This window comes from Anolis carolinensis, chromosome 1, assembly GCF_035594765.1.
Source record: "Anolis carolinensis isolate JA03-04 chromosome 1, rAnoCar3.1.pri, whole genome shotgun sequence".
Lineage (NCBI taxonomy): Eukaryota > Metazoa > Chordata > Lepidosauria > Squamata > Dactyloidae > Anolis > Anolis carolinensis.
Genome location: NC_085841.1, coordinates 122424916 through 122437610, shown reverse-complemented (window position 1 = coordinate 122437610; position 12695 = coordinate 122424916). Strand labels below are relative to the sequence as shown.

The 12695-nt window shown below is 39.2% G+C and overlaps 2 protein-coding genes across 4 annotated transcripts in view; both read left to right on the top strand.

Moving 5' to 3' along the window:
* kcnq5 (potassium voltage-gated channel subfamily Q member 5) overlaps window positions 1–7387 on the top strand; it is a 425255-nt gene extending 417868 nt beyond the window's left edge. For all 3 annotated transcript variants that reach the window (XM_016996619.2, XM_008118729.2, XM_062969057.1), the window contains 3 exons: window positions 1–132; window positions 520–646; window positions 2064–7387. In XM_016996619.2, coding sequence (XP_016852108.1) covers window positions 1–132; window positions 520–646; window positions 2064–3014 — 1210 coding nt within the window. In that variant the 3' untranslated portion in view covers window positions 3015–7387. The remainder of the gene's footprint in view (window positions 133–519; window positions 647–2063) is intronic.
* A 3076-nt stretch (window positions 7388–10463) lies between these two features.
* The window catches only part of ddx43 (DEAD-box helicase 43), a 37693-nt gene continuing 35461 nt past the window's right edge, over window positions 10464–12695 (top strand). Inside the window, exon 1 of the mRNA XM_062957292.1 lies at window positions 10464–10878. Coding sequence (XP_062813362.1) covers window positions 10464–10878 — 415 coding nt within the window. The remainder of the gene's footprint in view (window positions 10879–12695) is intronic.

Below are 12695 nucleotides of genomic sequence, written 5' to 3'. Positions count from 1 at the left end.
AATCATGAAATTTCATGTCGCCAAAAGGAAGTTTAAGGAAACCTTGCGCCCCTATGATGTCAAAGATGTAATTGAACAGTACTCTGCAGGTCATCTGGACATGCTGTGCAGAATTAAAAGTCTTCAATCGCGGTAAGAAAAATACCTCCTTCTACAAAATAATCCTGCTGTATGAATTACCATGGTCTTTAATGTGGCCACGAGTCCTATTGCTCATTTAATATTCTTGTTTGGTATTGATTTTCTTCTGGCTATTGCAAGCTATGGTCTTCCTCACTATACTTTCATCCCTCAGTATCTACAGATAAATGTGCATACACCAAACAGTTGTCACTGAGATTTGGCAGCTGGCAAAATGGTATTAAGGCAGCTCCAATGCATTTCCAAGTGGTATACTCTAAAACTGAATTAACAGCACCAACTGTCTTTCTGACAGAATCAGAATATTCTTGAAGACAAAAATAAAAATATTACGTATTGAAGTGGGCATGTATATTTGTGTGTTTAACTGTCTTACAGGGTTGACCAAATTCTTGGAAGAGGACAAATTGCCCCAGATAAAAAAAGTCGAGAGAAGAATGCTGCAGAGAATGAGACAGCTGATGATCTTAGCATGCTAGGGCGTGTCGTCAAAGTGGAAAAACAGGTAACAACAACAATAAATTTTATTTGTATCCCGCTGTTTTCCCTAAATGGAACACAAAGTGGCTCACAACATTATAAAAGTACAAATCACCATACATATATTATAACAATAATTTCTAAAACCAAATCACAATGAGAAATAAACATATTTAAAACATTTATCAAATGCAATTGTTGTGGGAACTCAGCAAAACAGATGGTTTTGAATAATAATGTTGTTTTATTTCATCAATCAACCATTAAAATAATTAACACATTCAATCTTTGCAATGATAAATCATTTTTGTAGTCTCCACATAAGGCTATTGTATGCAAAATGATCATGCGGAAGGCTACTGCATCAATCAGTTTCACCTCTTGACATTTCACTGATGTCAGCTGAGTCTGTATCAGTATAATCATCATTTGTCTGTAAGACTGTAGGTCATAATACAATTTCCAGAGATTTTGGTCAAACTTCATTGAGGCTGCTCAGACTGGCCTGTTGACTAGATGTCTAACTTTGGATTACATTCTTTCTGAACAATTTGAAGTGACCACTAAGCCTCATTTGGACCCCCCACCCTCCAGTATCTACTAGTCTTATCCAAAGGTTCCAACAGTAGCTGGTTTTTTTGGCTACTGCAGTTGTGCTAGCCAACTTCAGTTTCAAAACACAATGCTCATAAGGATTTGATCTCTTAACAGCTTTACAGATTGTGCTGTTTTCTGCCACATTTTGCATTGCCTTGTCTTCTTTTTCTTATCTACCTCTCTGCTTTGTGGAGCAATCTTTTCTTCCAACAGCTATAGAAGGAAGACAAGGGAGACGGTGGTCGTGATGGCAACTGCCCTACCATTCCTTGTTTTTGTAGCTGAAAGAGATTGTGGTGCATAGCTGGCAGTTTTTTTTTTAAATCCATTGCTTGTTTCCAGGAGTTCTGGGAGCAGACACCAACAGTGAGAAGTTATGGGGAGATTTTCTAGTCACCTCTCAAATGACTTTGCTCCCAGAATACTTGGGAACATGCAAGGCAATTTTACATGAATCATTTGCCATATCCCATCCTCCTCTTTCTGCAGAGACATGGGGATTTAAAAAGTGTCACTGCTGTTCTAGCCACCTTGCTCCTCTTCCTTCCATGATTGCAGCAACCAACTACAATATTTCCTTGTACTGAAAAATGAAGGTGGCTGGCTGAAGATTTGTTGGGGGGGGGGGGGGAGCAAGATTGATTTCCAACACATAATAGTGTTCACATCAATTGCTTGAATTTTCACATAAAATACACTTTTTAAAAGTGTCCGCATGGAAAGAAAAAGCAGTATATAAATAAGCATAATACTAAATTTTAAAAGCAATCATGTGTAAATTTGTTTACTTTCCAAATAGCAAGCATCTTATGTCACTCAGAGACTATTTTCTTCTTCCCTTTCAGGTCCAATCTATAGAGTCAAAATTAGACTCACTACTTGATATCTACCAACAGGTGTTGAAGAAAGGATCTCTGTCTGCACTAACTTTGGCTTCATTTCAAATGCCACCTTTTGAATGTGATCAGACCTCTGATTATCAAAGTTCTGTAGATAGCAAAGAGTTGTCTAATTCTGCCCAGACTAGTGAATGTGTATCCAGATCTGCCAGTGTCAACATGCCGTGTGGCCTCCAACTTATCCTGACACCAAATGAATTTAACCCTCAAGCTTACTATGCTTTTAGCCCAACTATGCATAGTCAAGCCACACAGGTGCCAAATGACGGACCTGTCATTCTATCACCTAATAATGCACTAAACCAAATAAATCAGGCATCAAAGCCAACAACGCCTACAACATTACAAATACCCCCTTTTTCATCAGTAAAGCATATCAACAGGCTGGAGCCTATACATATTATTCCTGTGAGCCCACAGGAAAATACTTCTGATGTCACCGCTTGCCTTGTTGCTTCTAAAGATAATGGACAAAATGCAAAGTCCAGCGTGACAAAGGACAAATCGTGGAGGAAAAGCCTTGACACAGAGGGGGAGCCCCTAATCTCTGTGAAACCAATCACGCAAATGGACATAGGGAAATCACTGTCAGTTCAAAACCTTATACAGTCAACAGCAGAAGAACTGAGTGTACAGATTTCTGGAAGTGATACCAGTAGTGTGAGAGGCAGTCAAGAATTATATAGCAAATGGAGGGAATCAAAATTATTTATTACTGACGAAGACTTGGAAGCAGAGAGAGAAAGCGAGACTTTTGAGGCCATTTCCCACCCATTGGTGGAAACCACTCTCTCTACAGACTCTCTGAGGACTGGAATGTCAAGATCATCTCAAAGCATTTGCAAGCCAGCAGACTGTACTGATACTCTCAGCTTGCCTCATGTCAAACTTAAATAGCATTTTGTGGATTTTTTTTCCAGATGCTGAGTAATCCTTTCAGTCATACATAGCAGAGCATGGACTATTTTGAAAACCCTTTTAATGTTTTTTTACATTAAATTAATTGGGAAGAAAGGCAGTTGTATGAGTCCATATCTTTCAGGTGCATGAAAATGCATGTTTAGGTGACTGATTACATTCTAATTTATACCTACAGTACATAATTGCTTTTGTTTAGTACTGTAGGTATAAATAGGGATCTCCATGCTTCAGGTTTATAAAAGAACAAAGAGATCTGAACATTTGGAACCTATGGTACAGTATTTCTATAGTACATAAAATTTACATGACATGTAAAGCACTTTGTTTCTGATTTAATTTAATACATATGACCAGAAACAGACCATACTTACGTTTACAACAATCCTATCAACAGCTGCTACTGAAGGAAAACTGTTAATATGAGATTAGAAATGGCTGCTAGTTGCAAGCTAAGATGAATTGGCTATTTTAGAAGAGTGTTTATTTCTATATTCCTTTGGAGATATAGAATTCAGACAAAATATTTTGCACAGCACTTTTTAAGAGATTGTTTTGTGACTGAACATTTTTATTATAAAATGTTCTAAATTCCAGATCATCAGGAAGGACCTTCAGTGTGAAATGTTCTCTCACTTTTCAATCTCACTGATGGCTTCCTTATGGATCTAAATGAGTTAGGCAGAAGTCTCTGCAAGGGAAAAACGGATACTTGATTGTAAATGTCATATTTTCTCCCTTTAGCCCATTGCCCTGTTTTCTGAGGTTGAATGATAGCACAATCAAAGGCTGCAGAAAAGAAAAGCACCAGATGAAGACAAATAATGAAAGAATCACAATTAAATTTAAGTATACACTTTTTAAAATAGTAGTTAAGAATATAAATTTATTTTTAATGGGACTATAAAGTAAGAGCTAGGAAGATTAGAAAAAGAAATGAAGAAGTTGGAAAAGGTTTTGAAACAAAAATGTTACCTTAACAGTTCTGAAGACTACCTGTCAGATTCTTCAAACATGTGTACTGGCAAGAGATGAAGGTATATCTCCTGTCCATACAGCCCTTTCCTGTACTGTTCTGGTTTGGTTTGTTTTTTTTAAAAAAAATGAATGCCTCTTTTGAATGTATGTTCCATGATTGTCTCTGCCCCAAATATAATTCACGTACTTGTGATTAATCCCTTTCAACAAACTTAAATGTTTCATCAATTTCTCCCCTAACATTCTTCTCTAGTTTCATGCCCCAATTTCTTTTACTTTATTCTTCCGTTTTAGTAGAGCAGACCTGAAGCAACAATACTGATTAATATTTACAATTTCATACCTGAACTTTGTTACTAAACTCCTTTAAGAGTCAAAGCACATTCCAGTCCCAAACCCCACTAATAATATTAATAGTTATGGTATCCCCCAAGAAATATATGCCTTGGTATATGATCACAAGTAAGATGTGCTGTATCCAATTTTCTCTAATGATTCCATGGCATTCTATAGATAGACTGATCCCACTACTTGCTGGGAATATAATGGTTTGCGAGCCAAGAATGAAGGCACACAAAATGTCTCAAGAGTCTTAATGGTGGTTAAGTGCAGCAAGCAATTTTAACTATTTACTTTGAATCAGTTATAATTTCTGCCTCTGTTGTTCAAAAAGATTTTCTGGCTGTAATTATTGTGGATAATCTTATTATGCGAAAATACACGTAAACCAGAGGGTGTTTATGCTGTATTATTCCTATAAAACCTCCAGATGGTCTATAGCTTTCCCTGTTCTAATTCCAACAAAAGGCATCCTGAAGCACAAGGGCTATCTTTTGTTTTCCATCGTTACCTTCACATGTTACTGTATCCCATTTTGTTGGTGGCTGCAGTATCTTTGTGCATATATCACAGATAATAACTGGAGGGCTCTGGGCTAAGCTTGCCTTCCTCTGAGAGCTTCTGTCTGTTTCTAAAATTGTCAAACCAAACAGAAAAGAAGGTATTGATCAGCTGCCTCTGTGCTTTGATGGTGCGATTTGACTACCATGTCAGAATAGCCTACTGCCTAAAGTAATCTCTGATTAAACATTCTGGGTTTAAATGTTTTTTCATTTGGATTTCTTGGATTTAGGGTATGTTCAACCAGCCAAAGGATTTAGTGTTTAAAAATTTCAGAATACCTACACTGCTCCCTTTCTTTATTTACTGAATGTTCTCTAGTGCCTTTTGTGCTTTGCACGAAGCCTCCTAAGTCTGCCCTTCAGCATAACACAGGAGCTAGTGCAAAAGCACAAGCCAAGCAACATGTGTTCCAAGATCTGTTTCCCTTTTTGCAAATAGGAACATGAGGTATTGTTTTCCCATATGTCTGTAGAGACAACGGCATCCGCATATTTCCAGTGTGAGCAGATTAGACTGCTGCTGCAAGGCAACTTTAGTTACTTCACCAACTAGAAACTGCTTTTTTGCCTTAATTACAGTGTACTTGAGTTCTCAAAGTGTTTATTATGCACACATAGATGTATGAGAGAGTGGGCTATTTTCAAAAATGCAAACAAATTAGGAATTCCCTCGCAAAATTGCAACTAGCCACTTATATACCCTCTCCCCCACTCCTTTTGCTGGTTTTTACAAATGCTATTTTAAAAGCAATTTCTCCCCACTGTTAAGTTGATGAGATTTTAGAGACATTAATAACTGAAGCTTTTCATCAGAATGTTTAAGAACAGGATAGTATTCCTCATGCCTTTTTGGGAGATCTTACGTGTACAACAGAGAATGTGAATAATATTTTACCATACTAAAATAATTAAGAAAATTGGTTTTTGAAAATATATCCCTCCTGCTTACTGAATTCTCAAAACCAGATCTGCATGGGTGGCTTACTGTCATGTTGAATACTACTGAACATGTCATAATGAATGTACAGTGTGCAGTAAGGTGGAAGAGCCAGTATTTTCCTTGATTATGCATTGGGACTTTTATATCCAATGGTACATTAGAATATATTGAAACTGTAAAATGTACACAAAACTGGGGATAAATAAATGTATTTTGATAAACATGTCAATGTTCCTGGTTGGAGAAAGGACTAATAATTATTATTGTTTTAATAATCATATACCCTATTTTACCAATATGTATTTTCTTCTGCTTATATTTTTATTTAAATATGAATAGAGTGTTCTAAGCTAGAATTCAATATGGCAAATATTGTACACTTTTGTTCATATGGCCCACATTCTGTATAGGAGGTAATCATGCTGAAATTTACTGTTGTCATTAAAATATGGTAGCAGATATCTCAACACTTCTGTACCCAGACAATTCATTCTTGAACACTTTATAAAGTGCATTGTTTCTGACTTGGGCCTTTTGATCCCTAATGAATCAAAATTTCCTGAGGAAACAAACTTGTATCCCAATTAATTCATACGTCACATTGACTCTAAAAATAATTGCACAAACTATTAACATAAAAAGAATAAAGTGAAGAAAAAGCACAGAACAAAGTAGAATTCAGTGAAACACACACACATATATATATAGGAACAAAGACAGCTGAAGCCTGTTTTCTCTGAATTTTGTTCCACTGAATTCAATAGACCTGGTCTTGGTGGCCGCATACAGAAGCTTTTTTTTGCAGTTTCTAATATGAGCCATCACATTTGGGTAGAATAAGCAAGCAGAAAATCAGGGATGGAAGGTGGTTGAATCAGTGTTAAATTAATTTGTAAGTGATGTCTCATTTCAGCCTAAATGTACTGCAGCCTCAATCTGTCCTAAATGTGCAAACATTTCAGCATCTGCTGGATTAGCACATGAAAACATGTTTAGGATTGGTCCTTGATAAATGAATTTAAGACAACATTTATCCCTGCATTATTCTGTTGACTTTACTGGCCTAAGCTACAGAGCAATTTAATTTGCCCTTCTGATTCATTTCTTCTTCTGGTTGAAGAAAATATCACTTATTTTAATGGGGCTATAAGGCGACAGATTTTAAGGGAAGGCAAGTTGTGTTGCCTTTCTTTTCTTTATCGTACCCTCCTCACCAAGAAATATCTCAATATATTTCCCATTTTTGCTCTACCTACTTAATTAGTTTAACAGGTTTTATAAAACTCTGAGTCATTCAAACACATATATACTTCCACTAACAACACATCTTCGGCCATTAAGAGTGTTATTTGATATTAACCAATGTGAGGGGAAAATGTTGAGAGGCTGGTTATATGACTGTAATGGAAGCAAATAAGGGATATTTCCACTGATGCTCAAATGGTATTGGCCATAACATTAGAATAAAATGTTTATTGCTATTTCATGACAAACTGAATCCATATTGTTGTTAATAAAATGCATTTAAAATATGATGTCTGTGTTCTTTTAACCATGACGAAATGCTGATAAGTTATTTCATGTTATATCTGACTTGTCCACGCCTGGGCTGCATCTACATTGTAAAATTAATGCAGTTTGACTCCACTTTAATTGTCAGAGCACAATGCTAGGTGTTCATGGAAGCTGTAGTTCTACAAGGTCTTTAGCCTTCTCTGATAAATAATGAGCCATTAGAATTGAAGTGTCCAACTGCATCAATTCCACAGTGTAGATGCACTCTGGGGCCCCTTCCACACAACTGAATAAAATCCCACATTATCTGCTTTGAACTGGAATATATGGCAGTGTGGACTCAGTTAACCCAGTTCAAAGCAAATATTGTGGGATTTTCTGCCTTGATATTCTGAGTTATATGGCTGTGTGGAAGGGCCCTGAGTTAAACATGCTACAGACCTAGGTAAAAGGCTTCATTCAGCACACAAGTTTACATATACGTAATTTCCTTCTCTGCTAGTTACTGCTTGAGTGTCCAAGAACTTCCCATTACCTCGCCTGGGGTCCTTTAATATTCCTGCCGATTCATAATCTCTCCAATCTTGACATCAAAACTATATTACGAGATTTTGCAAACCAGGAGATGCCAAATGCTTATGTTGCTTTCCTGCATCTTCACTGAGAATCCTGTTGCTATCGGGCAGAATTCTTAAAACAAATAAAATAAGACATTGTCATCAAGGTTGCTGGGTGATTAAAAAAAATTAAAGAACAAAAAATCATGACTCAAAATTACATGTCAGGACTAGCAACAAAATGGAATGAAAGTGATTCTTAAACTGATTTATGGAATACATGCTGAAATCCAACACAGATCTACTGAGGAAGTGCCACTGAATCCAGTGAGTTAAAAATTGTTAAGTACAGTAAAGTCTCACTTATCCAAGCTAAACGGGCCAGCAGAACCTTGGATAAGCGAATATCTTGGATAACAAGGAGGGATTAAGGAAAAGCCTATTAAACATCAAATTAGGTTATGATTTTGCAAATTAAGCACCAAAACATCATATTATACAACAAATTTGACAGAAAAAGTAGTTCAATACGCAGTAATGTTATGTTGTAATTACTGTATTTACAAATTTAGCACCAAAATATCACGATATATTGAAAACATTGACTACAAAAATGGCTTGGATTATCCAGAGGCTTGGAAAAGCGAGGCTTGGATTAGTGAGACTCTACTGTACCAGTAAGTTGCTTTCCCGGGCAGCAACTACATTGTACAACAAAGGCAGTTTGACACCACTTTTAGCTGCCCTGGCTCACTGCTGTGAAATCCTATGAGTTTTTGTTTGGTGAGAGGCTTCTAAAAATCACAACTCCCATGATTCCATAGCATTGAGCCATTGCAATTAAAGTGGATATCTTATAACCTCATTCGGATGAAGTCATCATGTCGATAAAATAGCAGCCCCTTGAGAGAATTTCCCCCAGTAAGTAAAGGAAAGGGACCTAAACAGACTCCCATTTGATGTTGGAAGCTAAGCAGGGTCAGCCCTGGTTAGTACATGCATAGGAGACTGCCAACTAATAATACCAGGTGCTGTAGGCTGCATTTCAGAGGAAGGAACAAAACTATCTCTGAGTATTCCTTGCCATAAAAACCCCTGTGAAATACAGGCAATTTAAAGGTACAAACACATGTAAACAAAAGAAAGTCAGAAGAGTGGTGGTTTGGGTGCATTTACACTAGAATTCATGCAGTTTGACACTTTGACACTGCTATGACTCAATGCTATGGAATAATACGAGCTGTAGTTTTATAACATTTTTAGCACCCTCTGCCAGAGTGCAGGTGCTTCACCAAACTACAAATCCCAAGATTTCATAGCATTGAGCCATGGCATGTAAATTGCCATCAATCAATCAATCAAAACTTTATTTGTATCCCACCCTCTCTCCCCGTGGGGACTCGGCAACTAACAACATGAAATAATAAAGCAAATGGACAATATAAACAATCGTAAATTAAATAATCATAAAATCAATAAAACACAATTACACAAACCACATTGAAACAGGAAAACAAGGTTAAAAGCCATTTCCAAAGTTACTCCAAACTGTATTAATTCTACAGTGCAGATGCACCCTTAGTTTCCAGCAAAACTGTGTTCAGGATCAGATCGCCATACTCTTCATTTGCACTTTTACTTGAAAGTTTGGTGTCATATTCCTGGCTGAGCTCAATAGTTCCTAATTAGGAGAGGGTTTTTTTTTTACTCTGCCCCAAGAATTCCTAACAATTACTCAAGCTGGAAGTGGCTTCTGGGAGCTGAAGTCCCCAAAAAAAATTGAGGAGCAAAGGTTTGGAACCACTGGGAGACATAGGGCCCTTCCAGACAGGCCCTATATCCCAGGATCTAATCTCAGATTTTCTGTTTGTCCCAGATTATCTAACAATGCAGGCTCATATAATCCAGTTCAAAGGACCTGGGATCAGATCCTGGGATATGGGGCCTACTGCTGCTAGCAATTGTGGGAGTTGAAGTCCTAAACACCTGAAAGGCCAGAGTTTGCCCATGCCTGGGCTACACCTACACTGTAGCAGAATGTGCTACATGAATGTGGGCAATTTCAACAGAAAGGCGGAAACCATGAAAATGAATAATATCTGCCTACCAGCATTAAAAAATCAGGACAGCAAATAAAGAACAAAACTCAGAAGACAGAGAAATTCCAGACAAGAAACAATCAGGACCAACTAACACCTCCCAACAAAGGATCCCCCCCCCAGGCAGGAAGAAACCAGGCTTTGAAACTACAAGGCCATTCAATAATAATCAAGGTGGCCAACTGCACTATTCACACTTGCCTCAAGCAGGCAAGAGTTCTTTATCCCACCCTGGACCTTCCACAGATATATAAACCCCACTTGCCTAGTTTCCAACAGACCTCACAACCTCTGAGGATGCCTGCCATAGATGTGTGTGAAACGTCAGAAGTAATGATTCTGGAAAATGGCCATACAGCCCGGAAAACTCACAGCAACCCAGTGATTCCGACCATAAACGCCTTCAACAACCCAAAGAGAAGTCATTGGGTGGATAAATGACAAAAGAAGAATTTCCCGCCCTCTTCCCAGGAGGCAGCTCCTTTTTGAAACGAGGGCCTCGCGTGCCTTCAGCGCCGCAGCCAATCGCCTCCCGGGAAGGAGGGGCGATCCGGCCAATCACAGCGTGCCCTGGCGCCTGGCGGTTGAGAGTGGCACGCGAGGCAGTTGGCGGAGGAGCAATGTCTGACTGGGAAGACGACGAGGGCGGCGAGGTGGCGCCCCGCGGGCAGCCCTCCTTGGCCGAGTGGCGCCCGAGGGCCACGACGGCCCCCCGCGAGGACCACGAGGGGAGGGGCAGAGGCGGCTACCGGGCCGGGAGGGGGGGGCCGTGGACTGCGTCGAGAGGAGGAGACCCCGCGGGAGCGCCGCTCTGCTTCCACCTGGACAACGCCCTCGTCGGCGCCCTCATAGGTAGCCATTCTCCAGAGGCGGCGTGGGCACCAAACTGCATGCAGGTTATAGGATGGATGCTTTTTTGACACCACTTCAATTAACTGCCCTGGCTCCATGCTATGGAATCCTGGAAGTTGTAGTGTGCTGAAGAACCTCCACTCTTCCATAGAGAAAGTGAAAGGCCTTGTAAACTACAGCATCCAGGAATCATAGAATAATAGAGTTGAAAGAGACCTCATGGGGCCCCCAGTCCAACCCCCTGCCAAAAAGCAGGAAATCGGATTCTGTGTCCTTGTAAAAATATATGGACTTGTAAAACCACAGCTCCCAAGAATATATGGCCTTGTAAAACCACAGCTCCCAAGAATATATGGCCTTGTAAAACCACAGCTCCCAAGATTATGTGGCCTTGTAAAACCACAGCTCCCAAGATTATGTGGCCTTGTAAAACCCCAGCTCTCAAGATTATGTGGCCTTGTAAAACTATAGCTCCAAAGATTCTATAGTGTTGAGCCATGGCAGGTGTCAAAAGGCATTTCATTCTACATAGTTCATACACTCTTCAATTGCCATGGCTCAATGCTATGCAACGCCGGGAGCTGTAGTTAAACAAGCCATGTCTGCCAAAGAGCCTCTTCAGACTCCAGATCCCAGCATTCCACAGCACTGAGCCATGGCTCAAAGCTGTAGTTTTACAAGGTCTTTCGCTGCCTTTGCCAAAGATTCTCTCCAAACTTCAGATCCCAGCATTCCATAGCATTGAGCCAGGGCAGTTACAAGGGTGTCGGACTGCATTAATTTGACAGCATAGACTCACCCAAGGAAGGCTGAATCCACAGCTGGGCACAAAATGCAGATGTGGGGGTACCACAGTTATTGTTTCATTGACATATGTAATCTTGGTCAGTTGTATTTTGGGGCCCTTCCATGCAGCCATATCGCCCAGAATATTAAGATAGATAATCCACAATACAGTAGAGTCTCACTTATCCAATATAAACGGGCTGGCAGAACATTGGATAAGCAAAAATGTTGGATAATAAGGAGCGATTAAGGAAAAGCCTATTAAACATCAAATTATGTTATGATTTTACAAATTAAGCACCAAAACATGCTTTACAACAAATGGATAGAAAAAGCAGTTCAGCACACGATAGCGTTATGTAATAATTACTGTATTTATTTATTTAGCACCAAAATTTTGCAATTTATTGAAAAATTGACTACAAAAACATTGACTACTAAAAGGCAAACTGCCTTGGATAATACAGAACCTTGGATAAGGGAGACTCTACTGTATCTGCTTTGAACAGGGTTATCTGAATCCACACTGCCATATAATCCAGTTCAATGTGGATTTTATACAGCTGTGTGGAAGGGGCCATGGTGAGGTGCCAGCACTTTGACAGAGAGAGAACTAAAGGGCTTGTTAAACTAAAGGGCTGTGTAAAATCCACATCTGCTTTGAACTGGATTATATGGCGGTGTAGACTAAGAGCCCTTTCATACTGCCCCTTTATCTCAGGATCTGATCCCAGATTATCTGTTTATCCCAGGTTATCTGACAGTGGGGAGTCCTATTCGAGTTTAAAGCAGATAATCTGGAATCATATCCTGGGAAGTATCCTAAAAGAATCCAGTTCAAAGCAGATAATGTGGATTCTCTGTTTTGGTAACCTGGATTATCTGGCAGTGAAGGGGCCTGCAACTCCTAGTATTCCATATCATTGAGCCAGGACAGTTAAAAGGGTTATCAAAAGGTGTCCATTCTACAATGTTGATACAACCAAGGTTACAAAGAATTAAATCCCCTTGAAATCAACAGCAGGTATTCT